Source organism: Netta rufina (genome assembly GCF_964035555.1).
Source record: "Netta rufina genome assembly, chromosome: 1".
NCBI classification, from domain to species: domain Eukaryota; kingdom Metazoa; phylum Chordata; class Aves; order Anseriformes; family Anatidae; genus Netta; species Netta rufina.
This window is the reverse complement of record NC_140123.1, coordinates 82,268,461-82,288,309: the sequence shown is the minus strand read 5'-3', so window position 1 is coordinate 82,288,309 and position 19,849 is coordinate 82,268,461. Positions and strand designations below refer to the sequence as shown.

Sequence of the window (19,849 nt, the reverse complement as noted above, 5' to 3'; positions counted from 1 at the left end):
AAACTAAAAATAAATTCTACAGTTTAACAAAAACAGTTATAAACTTCTATAGGACCAACAACCAGCCTCTGAGGGAAGCAAGAGGTGACTTAGCCAGCTCCTCAGCAGTAGTATGTACATCCTGCTCTACAGAAGAGGAACAATGAATCCCTGCTTGTGTTCATCCTTAGCTCCCACCCAACACTTCTCCAGATCATTTTGGCCAGCTCAAACATGACTTTGTCCCACTGGAGGTACTAGTGCAGGTGGCATAGGCATGACTCAGTCAGTGTCACCCAGCAGCCAGGTCTGTACCTTTTTAAAAGAACAGAAAAAAGGTATGTTTTTGGCCATTTCTGGAATTCATAGAAGCCTGATGGTTTAATATTTAAAGTGATATCAACATGGCTCACATGCTTGCACGGCTCAGCTGTACATCCACTGACTACCCACACAGCACACACTGCCACTTTTAAAATACTGGCTTCACCAAATGAAAGTACAGGGGCCCCATGTGTTAGAGTCCAAACACCAGTAAAACCCTAGCAGAGGAGTCTCCACAGCATTAGCAATCTAAAATTCATCATTACCAAGAGGAAGACCCTGTTCCACTTAAATCAGTGGATGTTTGATGCTGATGCAGGTCTTAAACCATTTATTAAAAAAAAAAAAAAAAAAAAAAAGCACTTGAACCTTTGATTTAAAAACTCAGTTCATTCTCATCAAGTTTTTGCCCTCTTTTTCACACAATAGAAAAGATATAATACAGAAGTACAGCACTTTGCTTCCCACTATATTAAAATAATACACTTCAGTTGAATATAGTTTAATTACAGCTTACTCTGGTACACTCATATATTAATTAACAGTTTACTTGGAAATTCCTACCATATGGCACTGTAGCAGATGTTAATCATGTAAGGCCAAACACTTTGAAATTACTGTTCTAGGCACTTCATCTGAGGTATCAAGTGCCCTAAATTTCTACTTAAAAAAAAAAAAAAAAAAAAAAAAAGCCAAATACCCTAAAAGATCACATCCACAGCTATTTTCTCAGAGATGATATTATTTGGCAGATAGGCAGAACAAAAAAAAAAAACAAAAAAAAACACACACAAAAAAAACAAACCACCACCACTAGATTTTCAAGCCTCTAGTGCTTTAAAATTACTTGAGAGATCCCTGCACATAAAGTAGAAAAAAAAAGTCACTTCATCTACCTGTTATCTTCTATCACTTCTAACCCCCATATGTATACAATGAGGGAGAAATGTATGTGTGAATGATGCTCATCCTGGGTGCCACAGATTGATGGAGCTGTGTCTTCCAACACTTCACTTGCAGGAATACTGTCAGAAGCAGCAGATGCTTGTTCCAGGAGAGGAAGTTATCTTAAATTTAAGAGTAAGCATCCTGATATGTCCAACTGTCCCACAATAAGAAAATAAATACCCTGCTCAGTGCTGCAAGGACGTTTATATGGCAGTTCCTTTCCTCTGTATTTTGTCTGTAACATGGGTCAAATATTAGCCCCCCAGCCCCAATTTTTCTTCTTGAGAAATATAGCTGAACTCCATCTCCATAATTCTTCACCTTTTTAGGGGAAAAAAAAAAAAAAAAAGTAGATACATTTGAAAAGCCGGGAGACTAGAATGAAGAAAATATGGTATTCATAGTTTCACAACACAGACCTTCCAGAATTGTAATTGTTCAGTAATATACATGGAAGTCCATACCCAACAGCATTTGTTTTGATAACCATTCAGCTTCTAAACTGAATGTTTAAATGTTTCATTAAATGAATTATTTAAACAATAAGTGTGACAGTAGTACAAATTTGTTTTATTTGGATCAAGGAATCTAAAGCTATTCTGCTAAGGGTGCTTGCTGCAGATGACCACCATTCCGGTTATCCTATGATTTAATTAGGAAATACTAACCTCTTGAAAAAGAAACAGAAGCCACATAGAATGAAAGCCTGAGGAAAAGGCTTTCTCTTTCTCCTAGTAGCATACCCCTGAATGCAAGCCTATACACGAAGAATTTTCTCAGGAAACAGCTTTGCCATATTCCTTTGGAAATCAGTAACAAATACTACTACCTGACTCTGAGAAATGCAGTACAATCAAATGCTACAGTAACTTTACTGAGATTAAATGGTTAGCTGACCCTTTGCAGGATCAGTCGGGAAGAACAGATCCTTTGCCAGTCTGGGTTTTAGAAAATAAAACTGCCTCCTTCATTGTTATCAGAGTGCTAGAAGACTACTTCCAACGATTCTAAAAATACATATGTAAACATATTTCAAAACTCTCATTTGAGAAATGATCTGGTTTATATCACTGCCTTGCTTGACAGCCTTTAACCAGAAAGGGCATTTGTAAATTGTTTGGATTAATTCAGCAACATGCAAATAAATCTGAATAAGATCAGAATACAGAACTTCACTGAACTGTTGGAAGAAAAAAAAAGCAACACTTGAGAAAACATATTGTGAGGCCATATTTAAACTAACAGATGTTTCAGAAACAGAACAATATGTTCAAACAAAATAAAGGTGTAAAGGGGCAGTGTTGAAAGAGCTTCCCAACTAGCACATTAATTTTGGCAACGAGTGAGATCACCTCATCTAGGAAAGCTCCCTTCTGAGATATCATTAATTTAGAAATGGATGTTCTTGTTATGCTTAAAATTTGGCTTGTGTGAATTATTTGCAGAGCGGCTGCTTATGTAACGTTGCCTTTGCTATGGCAACACCAGGGCTGTTAGGCATTGTCACACAGGAGTTTCAATTTCAGTTTTATTTTCTGTTGATAAACAATGACAGGAGAGGTTTTCTAATCACAAACCAGAATGCTCTAAAACATATCGCTGTGACTGGTGTGGTAGCCACTGATGCTATTAAAATTCCTAATGTTGTAAGTGCAAGTAAGAAGTAAAAGATTCACAGGAAAAAAAAAAAAGAAGAAAAAAAAAAAGCTAGAGAGAGATTTTTCATTGGTGCTTTCACTGCAGTTTTAAAACTGGGGTCCTTAAAACTTAAGTTTGGAATAGCACAGTTTAACCCTTGATGGAGATGATCAGTCTTTGTAAAAACTCCCCTCTCCACAAAGGCCTTATCTTACTGAAATTATTATTACTTTCTTATGAACAGAGTAACTACATGCAAATTAACAAGTTCAGGAGTCCATCAAAACTAAGCTCCAACTATGGCACTACTTCATATTATTCTACAGCTTTTCCAAAGTTTTTCTTGCTAGGCATTACAGTGAAATTCATGGCTCCATTTAATAGCATTGCTTCAAAGCTCATGGAGTACTATATGTACTTTCTGATACAGCAGAATTTCAGTTTGTTTTTCTTGGAAGGAAAAAAAAAAAAAAGTTTTAATGCTGACAAAATGTAAAACACTTGATGTATTCTACATATGGCAATAAGCAATGACTATTCGAGCTGATGACTCTTCTGCAGCTCATCAGTCATCTACCACAACCCTTAGAATGAACTAAAGTTTCAGAATGCAAGTATTTTTCATACTCAATTCTTCAACTTTTGTTTCCCTGATACAACTCTACAATTTTCGTATTATTTCTTATATTTGCATTTGCTATCAAAAACAACATGAAGGGAAGTAGCATATAACAGAACCTCTAACTCAGTAAACCAATAAAAATGGAGATAAAATTGAAAGCCGAAAATGAGGGCCCATAACTATGGGCAAGCATACCACCTCTGGTGTGCATGGTAGCATAAGGCAGATGCTCATAGACCTTTGTGGTACCACAGTCCATCCCACACTCCAGAAAAAGCTCTCCCCTAACCTCTGTCCATAACAGTGTTCTTCAAAAGAAGCTAAAGAAAACAAAAAACAGCAACAACAACAAAAAAACAGCTTTTAAAGTAGGCCTGACAGCAACCCTGGATATAGTGGTCACTTTTATCATTTATAAAGCTTAAATCCACTTTCTAGACCCCAGTGCTGTGAAAGGTTATGTGCCTTCACTGATGAGCTTCCCTGTTGCTGCCCTAATAGTTCAGAGACTGCAGCAGGACCTGGGTACTGCCACAGAAGTCCTAGGGCTGTGCACACACAGAAAGAGGACTAAAAGGGTCCCCACAGCAACACTTTTTCTTTTCTTTTTTTTTTTTTTTTTTTTAAGTGTTAGAGTCTTGTTTCAGAGCATTTCCACAAACTCTTGCATTTTCTTGAAGAACTTGTAATTCCCATTACACCAACTGGCGCACAGTTGTCAGCAGCCCACAACAACTCCGGGCAAACACATGCTGCTGAAAATGGACGTGAACCTTTGTACATAAAGAGCAGACAGAAGCTCAGTTCTTAAGTCCATGTAATTATTCATCATCCAAATGGGGGACTTCTACACTCCACTTTCACTTCGCTAACACATTCACACCACTCTCTTTCCCCAGTCCTCCTAAAGATTTACATTCTTCTCAATGCTGATAAAGTAGACTTCACATAGGTAAAAAGGCCAAATTCTTTAGCATTAAGAGCCTTTAAAGCACCTCCTTGCCTCAGATTTCAGTTTCTTCAGTATGACTACCATTATAACAGTTTAAGCTCTATGAGCTTAGTATAAGGTCTATGAGCCGTCATTCAACAAACAAAAAATAAATATTTAAGCTTTGTTAGATAAAGTAATTTTGACTTTTCCAGGTGGATTGGCTTTTTGAACAGATTCTGCCATTCAAAAACTGTGTTGAATTAAAACTAGAATGTTGTTAAAAGCTGCTAGCCCTTATTGAACTACAGCCATTATAAATAGCCTCAAACAAAAGAAGCAAAATTACAAAACCCAGTTAAAAACCTCATGATGGTTGGGAAGTAATTGCGTGTCTTGCCTTTGAGTTTCCTCAGAGCCTTAGCAATCCAAAGCACATTGACACGTTCCTTTCACAACTCAGTGAAAGCCATGACGTTCAACGGCACTCGCCTATGCAACTTGTCAACGTCTTGCAACGGTGGAGTGGAAGCCACGTATGTCCTCAAAAGGAGAGGCAGAGGAGTTGATTGACAAAGCTGCAGCTCACTGATCCATGCAGGGCCTTTATAATTAGTACTAAATATATGGAAAAGCAAAATAATGCACATCTTAAATTAACTTAAATATTAATTTTACCCTCCACATATAATATACCATCCTGTGGGAGCGATGAGCTAATTCATCTGCTCTTTTTCCAGCTCTATGACAGTTAATGCAGAGTCTGTGGGTTCACCTCAAAAATATACAGAAACTCACCTGCTAACACAAGCTCCATTTGTTTTGCCATTTTCAGTTGTGAAGTTTTAACTAGTTAACACCAACTAGCTCATTTAATCCACAAATTCTATTGTTCACGTTTTCATAGGTTAAAATTGAGATAGTTGCTTACTTGCGCACCTAACCAACTCCATGCCCAACTCCACCTACGAGCAGAGCAAGAGTCCAAAGAGCAATAACAGATTCAGAAAACAACTGTGGATACTAAGGAATTAAAAAATGAAAGCACACTGGGGAGGCTGTATTTATTCAGAGAACATCCACTGTCTTGAGCTGACTCCCCATCCAGCCATCCGGCCGGGAGCTCGGCACTTTTATGTAACGCCTCAGGGTTGGAGTACTTTCCCTGTCTTCATTTCTCACATCTTCGGTATTAGTTCCAATGCTTTATCACTGTTCTGAACAAAATGCCACTGATGTAATGGCTGTTTTGCCTAAATAAAGAATTCCAGACAGGGAATTCATTGCAAATGTTCAGGTCATACCAGCAAGACCATCACAAAAGCACTGAGAGCAATAAAATCTAAAGTGTTTCATTTCCCCTTGCTTTCAGATAACTGTAAACAATGTTAAACAGTAGGATTTTCCTTTTGCAGGAAGGATTGTGCTTTGAACACTGAAATCTGTTTTGAAGAACGCTCTTTAAAGAGCTGCTTTTAGCAGGCATATTACATAAAGGGGCACTTATTTAAAGAAAGAGGTTAAAACCAAGTTCAGCATTTATAATTCTGTAAAATAACCCTAGTAACTCAGCAAAATATCCTCGTGTCTTGAAGCTGAATGTAATTTATGCAGACCAGAACTGACTGCCATTAATGCAAACCACTAATGCACTCACTCCAAAGTTCTCAAGAGAAAGATATATCCATTCACACTTCACACATTTACCTGTCTTGGATACCTCTTCAAATTACAAACATAAATAAGCTATTTTTGAGACTTTCTGAAACGTAATTTGTTGGAGATGATGTGTTTGAAGAGGTAGAAGAACCTCTTTTCACCTGGATTTAAGCAACAACGTTCTGCAAAACTTCAAATGATAACTGAGGAAGATGAAGTTGCTGCAGCCCTTAACAGTCCTTCCCCCAAACTTTGGGAGGTCTTGCCCACCAGGCAGAACAGGACCTGCACACAGCTGCTGGTCTTACTCATTTCTAGGCTCAGTTTCTGAAATTGCATCACATATCTAGGCATTTTTTTCTCAAAGAGCTCTAGCCAAAGGCAGGTGGTTTATCTCTATGCACGTCATTCTAGATGAAGTTTCATCTGCCATTCAGAATACAAAATAAAGAAATGAAAGCTTGAAGTAAGATATATTTGCTTGCTCAGTAAGAATGAAAGTGCTTCAGAGAAACAATAGAGCATTTGCACCAAAATAAACAGATTAAACATTTAAACGCAAGCTTTGTAATCCAAACTGTAGGTGTGATTACATTAACTTTTTTTTTTTTTTGGTGAAGTTTACTTAATTATTTTTAAAAACAGACCTACAGCTCTATGCATTATTTACAGGCTTTTAACTATAAGCCTTCCTCCAGCCCCACAAATTTTTAATATTGGATTTCGTTTACTCAGCCTCCTGCTTTTAAATAACTGATTTTTATATTGATGCAATATAGAAACAGAGCATGTAAAGCACTTCACCTGTCATTTATGAAAAGCATTTGATGTGTTACTGCATTTTGCAAACACTTCAGAAGTGTATCTGCAAATTCATTATTTTTTGTGTGTGTTCACACAATATGGGGGAGGTATCTCAGACATTGATTTGAAAAAACTCCTACGCAGTCTTTTTTTAGAAGGAAAAATGTTGGAAGTTAAATGGCTGTAATAAAACAGTTTGAAGTTGAAAGGGGCTTGCTTTTAATGCTGATCATGTGTAGCTCCTTCAATTTTTTTTATTGATGTTTGCTAATTTCTTCGAATATGAAGCATCGCATTATTCTGTTTTTATAACTCTGTGGATTAGAGCACTTCAGAAAGAGCAGAACTATGTGCGTTACTTAACGTAATTATAACTCAACAGCTATAAATGCCAGGATGGAATAACTGAAAACATATGCTATGTGCCTGAAATTTTAAGGATGGTGAAACTGTCACATTAGTAGCACGCAGCATGTTATAAAGAACTCCCACAATGTAGCAGTTGTTCAAAAGTTGTACCCATCCGGTCATTCTATCTTTATAAAAAGATATATAATACTAGATGGTGATTTATCCAAAACACAGCTGTGGACTAAGTTGAATGTAAAAATGAGAAGAAGAAAAAAAAAAAAAAAAAAAAAAAAAAAAAGGAAAGAAATCCCTTTTAAATTACAGTTTCAAAGCAGCATACGCAGAATGCGAGAAAAGCATTTCCAGAAAGTCCGAGCTTTATTCTCCAGAGACTTTATTTGGGGGGAGAGAGAGGAGGACAGGTGAGGGAGCAGGAGAAGGCAGAGGAGCAGTCCCAGCCCGACAAAGGCAGCCCCGGGCACCCAGGTCAACGTCAACCGGGCATCGCTGGGAGTCGACCCCCGACCCCAGGCACCCCGACCCCGGCCATGCCCGGGTGCCCTCCGCCGGGGGCAAGGCACAGCCGGCCCGGAGCCCCCCCGGTAGCACCGACGGCGGCCGCCGCACCCCACATCCCCACGGACGAGGTTAAACTTTTACATTTGGGGAGCCGTTTCGCACCGCTCCCGGCGGGGATGCTCCCGGGGCTCACCTTCCGTCTCTGCGGCCCCCATCCCCGCGCCCAAGGGCCGAGGGGGGTGCGCTGCCCCCACACCCCAAGGCAGCCCCCTCCCCAAAACCGCGGGGGGAGCCGGCGGGGCTGGGGGGCGGGACCCCGGCACGGGGGAAGCCGCGGAGCCCCCCGCACCTGCGGGGATGGGGGGACACAGGGGGGACACCGGGAGGCAGCGCCGCTCACCTTTCATCCAGTCGACGACCTGGCTCGGCGACCACTTGCTGACGGGCTCCATAATGAGGGCCATGGGGGGCTTCGGCGGCGCGGGGCTCGAGCGGCCGCCGCTCTCCGGGCGAGGGGCGAGGTTGTGCGGGGCGCCGGGACCGCGCTGCGCGGAGCCGGGGCTGCCCCCGGAGGAGAAGGATGATGAAGAGGAGGATGAAGAAAGCCGCTAAATCCCCGCTTGCCTCCGCTCCGCTCCGCTCCGCTCGCTCGCCGCCTCTGTGCCTCTCTGGGGATTTCAGTTCATGTTGCCGGCTCGGCAGCAGGGGGAGGAGGAGGAGGAGGAGGTGGAGGAGGAGGAAGGGGAGGAGGCGGCAGCAGCAGCACGCTCCGACGCCTCCCGCCCCCGTGGACCCGCGGGCGGCGGCGGCAGCTCCCGGCCCGGCTCGGCACGGCCCGGCCCCGCCGAGGGGTCGCTCCCCGGCGAGCGGGGGACTGCGGCTCTGCGGCTCTGCCCGCACCGGTGTCTTTTTCTCCTCCTGGCGGAAATGACGAGGCGGCTCCTGCCACCCGAAAATATCTCCCAGCGCGATGGCAAGCGGCACCCGACGGCCGCCCGGGGCGGGGGAGCGGGGGGGGGGGGGAGGCCGGGATGACTCGCAAGGTGCGGGGGGGGGGGCGGTGGCAGCGCCGAGCACCTGCTGCAGGATGGCCGTGATGCTCTTTGGGGGTTATTTATTTAATTTTCCCCTTGAAAAAAGCATCTCCGCGTGGGCGGTGAAGGGTTTTTTCTTTCTTTTTTTTCTTTTTTTTTTTTTTAAGGAAAGCCCGGCTATTAAAATGCCTGTGATGGGCCCGCTGGCGGGTGGATGCGGATGATGGGGGGTGGCTGCTCGGGGAGGAGAAAAAGGAGGAGAGGTCCTAACTTTGCCTGCCTCGCCCCCAGGGTGAGGTAATGTGGCTGCTCAGCCCGCAGCAGCGGCCCCTGAGGTGCAGCACCGGGGGGTGGTGGCTGCAGGTGCGAAAAACCCAGTCGCAGTGCCTGGGAGCTTCAGAGCTGCCTTCTCCTCCTTGTGTCCCCCCCCCCCCCCCCCCCCCCAGGGGCTGTGTCCTCCGGAGCGCGGGCTTGGCCTGTGCCCCTCCAGAGAGGCAGTTCCCACAGCCCCCGTGCCACAGCGCCTGGCTGTAGGAGTCGCTCCCAAGCACAGGGGGATTCCTCCTAGGATGGCCATGGGTGCTTCTCAGGCACCCTTTCCAGGAGCCTCTGCCCTCCCAGAGAGCTCCAGGAGGAGCAGGAACACCGCCAAAGGGTATTCTCTTTGTGGCTTGGTCAGTGCAGAGCTCTGCCTGCATTTGTATTCCCCCTGCTTCTCCCGCCGAGGCGACAGCCATCGAGATGTCCCCTCTGCCGGCGTCGGCTGCAGAATGCCAGCTGCTGACGCTGACATTTAATATCCGTACGTGGGGAAAAATGAGGATTCCCTCAGCCCTGAAGCAGTGGTAAAGGCATCCCTCTGCATAGCATGGGCAACGACACGAGTTCTCTCATTTCATTAGGTGGGACTGAGGCAGCGAGGGCCAGCAGGGATGGTAACCTCCCCCTGGAGACACTGGAAAGGGTTCCCTAACGTCACCTGTAGCAGCATTATTTACACATTAAAGACTGCATTTATAGTTGAGAAGAAAGTTCCTTCTACTGAGAAACGAGGCTTTGACAGTATAACTTTCCTCAGATTTGGCCCTAGCCATGTGTCTCTTGTGTCATACCCCTGCCAGCACACTGACATGGCAGTCTGCTTCTAAGGTTTCATTACCCAGAGCCACTGAAACAATAAACTTCTCTTGCAAATTAGGGCTGACTTTTTTTCCTTATGAAAGGTTTGAAAGGTATGCAGGTCCTTACATACTGGGTTATTGTTGTTGAAAGAGCGTGTCATAATTTTAATTAGAAACCTGTGTTTTGAAAGGTTTAGAAATGAATACCTAAGATCAGAGTGAAACCTGGCATATAATTTATAACACCATTGTGCAATTCTCATTGTGATGAAAAGTCCTTTATGGGTGAGGAGAGAGGAAGTAAGTTCTCAGAGCATGTGTACCAGATCCTATACTTCATAATTACAGAATGCATAATGATCCCTACAGATTGGCAGAGTAATCTGGAGCTAGAGCTGTTTTTTTCAGTAAAGCATCTGTGACCCAGTACTGTACCAGTGGTCAGCACCTATTACTTTAAATCCCCTCTGTAGTTGTTCTGGCAAATTATGGAACAGTAAAAGGGAGCTTACTCCCCCGCTTCAGTACATAGAGGATGTGTAGAGCACAGGCTCTAATTACCTTTATTGTTCTTTTCATTGAGCATAGCAATCTCATAAGTACTAGGGTAAATCCTGCTTTTACTTGGGCAAATGTTCTTGTTTCAGTCTCACTGAAGACCATTGGCTTGACCATGGAGAGGAGGATTTGGCTCAGTATGAGTGATGATAAAATTATCCAGCTGTAGTGTTTAACTCAATGACCTATTACTGCAATGAATTCTATAGTCAGGACATGCACTACATAAAAGTATTTTTTTTTTAATTTGCTCTAAATTTATTACTGCCTGATTTTATTATTGTTCTCTCTTTCTAGGGTAAGAAGTCCAAAGGAGAGTTGAATGACTTTTCACACTGACCTTCTTAAACTAAAGTATCTCAGCCAATGTGCCTTAACCAAAGTCTTTCAGCTATTTTCATTTTTTATTTTAGTGGCCCTCACCTTGCAGTCACACCTGCATGAGTCAGGCCTTTTATGTAAAGCATATGGGGCATGCTTCTGCACAGATGCTGAACTGCAGAATTGTCCTAACTCATATTTTATAATTACTCTGGTCCACATAGTGCATTAAAAAGGACTGTTTTTGTTGTTGTCGTCATTGTTGTTATTTTAATCTAGATATATGTGTCTTTATTAGGTAACTTTAATATGTAGTAAATGTAGAGATAGACACAGTAAAATTCAATAATCAAAGAAAAATAAAAATAAAAATAAAAAGTGTGAGTTTACAATTGAAATACAGGCCTAAACCTGGATGTATGGACTATATAAATCTGCTTAGAATTCATTTCTCTGGATGTCCTTGGGCATGGATGGACAGCCCCAGCAGGTAAGTTTGGGCACACACACCTTCTGGATCACCACCTCAGCTCACAAGCTCACAGGAGAAGGTGTTGCCTTTTTGTTATGGTACACTGTCAAAAACACAGCTCCCTAGAGTTTGGCCAGCAAACATAGCTGCTATGGTAATACAGACTGTAAATAATATCAGGTAATAGTCCAGATATGACCAATAATCTATTTTTGTTCCTATTTTTTCAATAGGACAACTCAGCCTGAATAAAGGTGACAAAATTAGATCTGAGCTCTAACACTGGCATAGTAAATGGCATTTGTTTTATTTGGAAGAAGACAGACTCAACAGTGGCTACAAGCAATGGACATAAGCATAACTGTGGATTTCTCAGAAATTTCATGGATTTTCTGCTAGTGTCTCTAGAAAACATACAAGATGCTTAGCAATGACAAGTTGAAATCCTACCCTGAATTTAGGGAAAAGAATTCATCTTTCAAAAGATTGTATCTGATGCTGGATGTAAAAACAAGTTCTTCTAGAAGAAGGAAGATGAAAACAAGTGGCAGGTAACCTAACAATAACTAAAGCTGAGATCTAATAAACTCACTCAAATTAAAACAAACAAGCAAACAGAAAACAAACAAACAAACAAACAAAACTAATACTTTATTTAAGTTAAGAAAGCTCTTTTGTGTTTTGATAAGAAAAAAAAAAACTTTTTGTTTTTTACAAGATGCACATTTTGGGAAGCTTTTTTTTTTCTACTTGGTACGAATCTTCCATTAGTACTAGCTTATGCTGCAAATATCTGGCTTGGACGCTGTACCCACATCACTAAAGAGTAGCAAGTTGCTATTCTCCTTGAATATGGGCACTGGATTTGTCCTGTAGCTGGTAGGACTGCCTTCTGTCCTCTTTTCCCAAATCCTTTTGTCTTCAGAATGCTGTCTGGGCTGACCCCAACATGTGCAAGATTTTCTCTTCCTGCCAGGGCAGATGTCTCCCAAGGAAAAGTTGGAATGACAAGGTGTAGGGGAAATAACAAATGGCCTTCATGCCAGGATCTATAGGCAAATAGAGGAGGAAGAGGAGGAGGAAGGTCCAGGTGCGGAAAGCTTCTGAAAAAGGAGGACTGTAGAAGCAGGGCAGATCAGGAAAATTTAGAGGAACAAGAGGGCTCAGATGTAGTTGGAGACCCAAGCCAGTTTGAAGGGCTGTCCTTTGGGCTCTGTGGATGCAGGTAGGCAGGTGACAGTGGGGTGGGAGAGGGTCACTGGGTGTGAGACCTGGAGGACGGTGCAGCTCTGGGACCATGTGAATGTGAAGAGACAATGGGGTCTGGGAGAGAAGGGGGACTCCAGGGCATCTGGGGTCGGGGTTGCAGGAAGAAACCCACCACTGGCTGTGGCAAGTCCCTCTCTGGAGGTTGAGGATGTGGGCAGGGCTTAGCAAAACCTCTTAACAAACCCTTTCAGTGCTAGAGGAGCACGGAGGCATGACAGCAGTGTGGAGTCCCATCTCTGGCTCACTCGGAGCTGTAGGGGCTGCCTGGGGCCTGCATCCCCCACCCTTGCAGGCCGTGCAGCTGGCTGGCACGCAGAGTTGGTGCTGCCCATGGGGTGAAGAGGCCAACAAGACAATGTTGTACATGCTTAATTTCAGGCCCACGTTTAGATCTCTCTTTCCTCGTTTCTCATCACTCATCTCCTTCAACCAGTTTGAAAGCACAAGCAAAATAGGATTTCAAAGGCAAATGTCTTACCCTTAGAGTATATGCTTTACATCCCTGATGGTTTAATTTGACATAAATATTGGAGGGTGGGTGTTGTGCAATTGATATTGTTTTTGTATAACCAGAAATACAAATCATAATCCCCCAAAGATGTTTAATAATTTAAAGTATTCAGAACTCAATTAAGGCTATTAAGAGATTAGAAATTAGATTAAAGGTGGCTAAAGGGTAAAAATTCAAGGACTTCAAACACCTTTTTAATACAAAGGATCTTAAAAAATGAACAGGCTGAGAATTTCCTCAGGAAATTCCTATCATTTTAGTTAGATTTCTTCATTTAAAATAAAAAAAAAAAAAAGAAGAAACCTTTCTGTACATAATTTGAGCCCTACTGCCTTTCTTAAGCAGTGGACTCAAGTAATTACGTGCTGAGACTCCTTGCTTCCCCAGGTTTTTGGGGACATACAAAAGATTTATAGATTTTTAAGATTAGGAGGAACCACCCTGATCATCTGACTTGTCTCTTACATTGATGCTTGCCAGAGATTTTCACCCAGCATTCCTCGTGATGAAGAGAAATATCTTTTCTCTGATCATATCTCTCCTTTGTACCAAATTGTATCCATTCCTCATTTCCTCCCATACAGAGTAAAATGGCTGTTTCTCTTTGTGGCTGAAAAAAATGGAATTTTTTGTCAATGGTGCCGACTCTTGTATTTCTATCTGCATCTTGTGGTTGCTCCCAGCTGAGGTGAGCATGACGCCAGGCAGGTTTAACTGCAGGTTTTGGGGGAAAGTACTTTGACAATAAGCCAGGCCATGTCCAGCTGCTCTGAGGGAAGAGACATTGCATCTTTTCCAGGCTCGAGCTCACTAGCCCACCCCAGAAGCAAACACACCTTTGAGCCCCATGTGGCACCCATTGAGAGAAAGGATGGGTTTGGTCATCCCACATCCCCAGATGTCCTCACTCTGTGCCCCTGAGTGCAGGGCTGCGGCCCTGTGGGCAGCTTCATGGTGGAGCAGTCCAGGCGGAGGAGAGTAGGGAAGGTGCGCACCTGAAGCAGCGGGGCAATGGATGTGTCCCCTGTGGGTGTAGAGTCTTTGAGGGAGCGTTTTGGGTAAAGGTGAGGGGATGCTGCCACTTCAAAAGAACAGCTTGGAGCTCAGAGCGTTCTCTGGTCCTTTGTGGAAATAAATACACACAGGTATTATGTGGACCTCACTGCTTTCTTTTTTTAGGCACAAGCTAGAGGAGTCTGTTTGCTCGTTCCGCTACCTTGCCAGACTACAGTTGCTTTTATGCCACCGCCACACAAGTGCCTGTCTGAAACAACAAGAAACCTGAGGAAAGCATGATTCTGTGCTAAAATTGTTAGAAAAGATTATAAAAGAAAACAGCTACTAATTACTAACATCAGGTTCCCACTCATTATTAGCATCACAAATGTAAAATGGCTGCCAATAAGAGTCAGCTCTGAAATCTTATTAGAAAGAAATGTCACACCATATTTCTGGTTAAAAATGCTATTTTGTGACCCTTGGCTAAATGCAACGGGCTGCTCCCCTTAAGGTGTATGTTTTTAGTGATGAATTTGTATTAGCAAAAGAATAATAAATATCTGATCACTTTCTCAACAATTCTGAAAATAAAACAATGTTCTGGAATTGCCTAAGAATGCAGTTATCTAAATTGCACACTGTAATACAAAAGAAAAAGAATAATGATATGGTAATATAAAAAGGGCAAAACCGTAATGAGAAGGGACATTTGTCAGTATACTCAGAAAAGCACAATCTGTCTCCCTGGTAATTTGGTGGAGTACAGAAAGTATTACATGGTGTATTACAAGTATTACATTTTATTTCTGACTTCAGGAAGCATTGCCATATGTCTTGCAAGTCAGTAATGTCCTCTTAAATATAGCATGTTCTTTGTTCATACTGTATGGCTTCTATCCTGCATGGACAGTATTTATTCTGAATAAATTAAAGAGAGTATAAATCTTCCAGTGTCACAAGACTTCATATCACTCAGCTTTTGTAGATGAAGTGGGCAGGAACAATTTGGCTGCTAATGACCAGGGAAACTTGACAGGTTTGCTTTATTTCTCAGACCTGACAACTTTCTCTAAAACCCATTGTTATGGAAATAGTCCCGAATTTCCCAGCCTTAAGAAGCATTTACTACTTGCAAATGTGTTTCAGGGGAAAGGAAGGGAAAAAAATAAAAAAAATAATAAAAAAATAAAAAATAAAAAGACACCTATTTTCAATTTTTCCTGGCATAAAGCAGCATATCTGGGCTACAACTGAATATGGTCTGACGTGCCCTGATATTATTATTATTAGACATTATTTGAGATTTCATACATTTACATAAAGCTTCATGCTTGCAACTTCAGAAATTTGTGACCTAAGGTCCTACTCCTATGAAACATCCTATCCTTCCCCACATCCACACTGGAACTATTCTGGGCCTGTACATAAAGCCTATCCATCAGGGTGTGACATTGAAACCAAAGGGAAATTAGGGAGGCTGATGGTCAAATCTAAAGGACTTCTGGAGATTTGTATTAACCAGAGTATGTGTTAGACTTACTTATATATGTGAAATGTTTAGATATCATGGTAGTGTTGAAATTTGGAATTTTCTATACCACTATGCCATTAGCTTTCTTTTTGTACTGATGTTTACAACTGGACATGATTAAAAGGTAAGAAACAAATAAAAGTGCAAAGTAATATTGTTTTCTGAAAAGGAAGTATAGGGACTATTTTTGAATGGGAAGGAACATTTCTAGTCTCAAAGAATTGTAATAATGAAGGAAAAGTAACCACATAGAAATTATAGGTCAACGTGAATGGGTGGTATTATAAAAGGTATTAAGCAGAATGAGAGGGAATAGGCTACAGAAAGCAAGACAATAATCACAAGGAATTACAATAAATTGGGAAAAACAGGGAGCATAAGAGGAAATGTATATATGGATCAATCTGTAGATAGAGCTGAAATTAAGACTAGGACATTTTAAAACAGTGTTGAAAAGAGTGAGAAACTGGAGAAGTGGGAAGATATGGAAGTATATTGAAATTGCAAGGAAATAAGTGAGAAAATGTAAGTATATTATCATCAAAGCCAAGAAATCTAAAACATGGACAGGCTTTAGAAGAAAAGGATTTTAAGAAGGCAGATAGATTGGACAGGGTGGATTTGAAATACCTGAGATGTCTCAACAGAACTTAAGCCATAGAGAAGAAGTCAAAATAACTTTAATTAATCAGTGAGGCAAGAAAGCTCCTCACAGAACACTTCTGGATCAAGTGCTAAACAAAATCTTGCTTGATGCTATTTTTCTTGCTCCTTGGTGGACTAGGGGTACTGAATTGAACTCTACTGAATTAAACGTCTTGTTTTCTAGCACTAGTATCAGCTACTGCAGAATGGCTCATGTTCATAGCCTTACACAGTCTTTGCCTCCAAAACCAAGTGGTTTTATGCAGCATGCAAACTTTGAATGATTCCTGGCCATGCTAATACCCAAGCTGTGCCAGGGTAGTGTGTGTTTGGTAGTGTGTGTTTGGTAGTACAGCCATTCTCATGCCTGGAAATGTTCCAAAACCTTGATATACTGGGGACATAGCAACAGAGACTAAACTCATACCACATGCTCTGGCACTGCTGGGCCTAGATTCATGCTCTGCTATGCTCTGACTGGAGAGTCAATGTTGTACTGGGGCAGGGAACACCTGTTATGGTGCTTCAGCAGTGGAACCAGGGCTGAGCAGGGGCTTGGGCAGTTTTTAGTGGTCTCCAAATCACTTTGGCAACCAACACCTAAGGATGTCATGAAGGTGTCATAAATCCCAAACCTCGGGAGGTGATCTAAGCACAGGCTCAGAGAAAGGGTTTATAATCAACTAGAAATATCACAACAGCTCATTTTCCCACAAGGTACCCCTACACACTTGTGCTTCACAAAGTAGGAGGACAAATAGTACCACACTACAGGCAAAACCATTTTCTTTCATTTCTTAGCTGTATCCAGCTTCACAGCATAAAATTTCCACCTGAAATCTGGCCATCCTTCTACCCAGATAGACCGTTGTTGATCCTGAGTGCTGCCCCAGCCTTGAGATCTCCTGAAGCTTTTGTCTATAGTCAGCAAAGAAGAGCACTGGGAAGTCAGGAAATAGGAGTCACAAATTGGAAACTTTGGCAGAGCTCTCAAGCGTTGTTAGAATAATTGCTCAGCAAAAATGTAAACCACAGACTCATTTCAGAATCCTCCAACCATCCCAATTTTAAAAACTCTATTAATCCCACTGTCAACTGGGTATCTCACCTATCTAATCTAATCTTATAAGGCATTTCCATTGTGCTCTTCTGTGTAGTATTCTGAGCATTTTACAGAATTAAATGAGTCTACCACATAATCTAATTAATATTGATTTTAGGTTCTCTTCTTGCTCAACACAGGCAGAAGAAAGCACATAAGTCATCTAGTTTTACTATTAATATTAAAGCTATTACTGTGAGAAAGCAATGATAGAAAATAGTCTTGTGTTTTAGCCAGATGTCATCAATATCTGTGGCTCTTTCAGTCTCTTGAAGGAGGGTTTTCCAAAGAAAGCTTTCCTCTCATGTTATCAGACTACACTGGAAAACTGCACTAGCACATCCAGATTTGTTCAAACAGCTTTCCAACAGTAGATATGTAGCACAGGTGCATATTTATGTTTGCACTGCTGCAACGTACATGGTTGTATACCCAAATGGAGTTGCATCGTATCTAAGACATGCTTTGTATCTGTGATCAGGCTGACATCAGAGCTTGCATAGTGCATTATACTGATGCAAATTCCAGCTGTGCAAATGTGGTTATATGGCTTTTTAGAAAGAGGTCATCCCGCCTATAGTCTGGAATGAGCCTACTGGGACTGCTGAAAGTCAGGTCAGAGTCTGGATCACCACAGTAATTTATTTGTATACTTTCTCTTTCCTTGCAAGTCACCTGCTGTCTCTTGAACCTGCCAGAATTTTACATTTTTCTCTCTGGAGCTAAGATTATTTGTAAATTCAGTGGACTGTATCTGTCAACTCTGGAAGTCAGCAATCTCAGAACTAAGTCAGCGTATGGCAGAAATGGGCTTGGTCTACTGTCCCCACGTAAATATACATTTCTATCAATCTTGACTTTTGGAAAATCCAATAGCAATGAAAAGTCCACAATGATTCCACAGCTAAAAGTCCTCCCTGAAACCTTTATCTGAAAGTAACATTTTAGGACCATGTGGAGTCTCTCTACAGGAGCCCCATGGCCACCTGCCCAGATCCAATTGTTTGACAGGGGTAACATATTGTGCCAGGCGGTGATTCTGGGAGGGTCAAAAGTCTTCATAGTCTTTGCCTGACCACTGAACCCCCTGCTTGTTTTACATCCCCCCATCCCACCTGCGTCACCTTCACACTACAGGTACTTATACCCAGTCTGTGGCTGCAACACGCTGTATTATACTCAGGTGTCGAACAACAGAGGAAAGCTGAAGAGGAAAGTCTTCAATTTGACTGAAGATTTAGAGAATGAGGTACAGGTTTCTGTAGGAAAGGCTGGCTTCTCCAGCCTTCAGAGATAATTTTAGAATGACTTAGATGGTCATCATGACCTGAATGACCAAGATGCATCTTTGTTTTGATGAACGAGTTTTGGCAGCCAGCAGCAGTATTTGCTAATCAAGAGCATACAGTGTGCCTTAAACAAACAAAAGTACGGCCTTTGTCCACAGTTCAGACCAAGAGGAAACTTATTCCGTGCTGGTAATACTAACAATGAATATAAGATGAACTCAATGTGCTGTATTTGAAAAATTACCAATCACATGGGATTTTTTCTTTCTTTCTGTCCAGAAGAGGAAAAGTAATAGCTAAAAAGGGGAGGATGTTGAACAGGTTTTACATCTGACACGTCCTTCTGCACTCTACAGAAAATTTCCATAACCATCCCCAGTAATTACAGGCTAAATTCTTCACAAATGGATAAAGCAATATGAATGTATCCCAATTTCCATGGCACCTGTCTCATTGTTAGTGCAAGAAATCTTTCTTATAGCTGCCAATAATCATGGAGAAACTCAATGGGCTACACAGTGATCATTTACTGAGGGAGGAAATGAGTCAGTACGTGAAAGATAAAACCTTGCTGGTTAATATGCATGTATTCGAAGGATATCAAATTCTTAGGGATGAATTTTATTCAGAGCACTTTATATGGCTTGCATACTGTACTGTAAATACAATTACTATGTAAATGCATGCAGTAACCGCAGAAAGAATTTATTGTATAGCTGATGGCATTGTTCTTGATTTGAGATCATAGAAATAATTTTGACCAACTGATTTGGTATTACTACGAGAAGTTACAAGTGATGTGATCTTTTAACTTAGAGAGAGATTTTTAAACAACATATAATAAAATGTGTTTTTTTGTTGTTGTCGTTGTTGTTTTTCTGGGTCTACTATTTTAGCAAAGTAGCACATAAATTCTAGGCATCAGACAGGACTATTTCTGATCTCTGTAACCATTATCCCACATCTGCTCAGATGGTAACTTGTGCTAAGCACTTAGATTGTTCTCTTTTATTCATCCTAGCTTATACTCATCGCTTCTGTGATGAAAGACCGAGGAAATATTTGGTTGGCACCAGTGGATTAGAGGTGCTGAGTGCCTCCTGTTCTCATCACCGTGTGTGATACAGCTGCCAATTCAAAAGAGGGGGCATGTTTCCTCTGCATCACCTTCCGTCCTTCTCTCTTCTTGCGAGGTCCTTTTCCTCTGAGCTATTAATCTCTC

General features: G+C 41.7%; 1 protein-coding gene across 4 annotated transcripts in view; it reads right to left on the bottom strand.

The window, feature by feature from the left end:
• The window catches only part of CNKSR2 (connector enhancer of kinase suppressor of Ras 2), a gene marked incomplete at both ends in the record, with an annotated part of 217,493 nt that extends 209,254 nt beyond the window's left edge, over positions 1–8,239 (bottom strand). For all 4 annotated transcript variants that reach the window (XM_084306349.1, XM_084306350.1, XM_084306351.1 and 1 more), the window contains one exon: positions 8,176–8,239. In XM_084306349.1, coding sequence (XP_084162475.1) covers positions 8,176–8,239 — 64 coding nt within the window. The remainder of the gene's footprint in view (positions 1–8,175) is intronic.
• Positions 8,240–19,849: the final 11,610 nt, after the last annotated feature.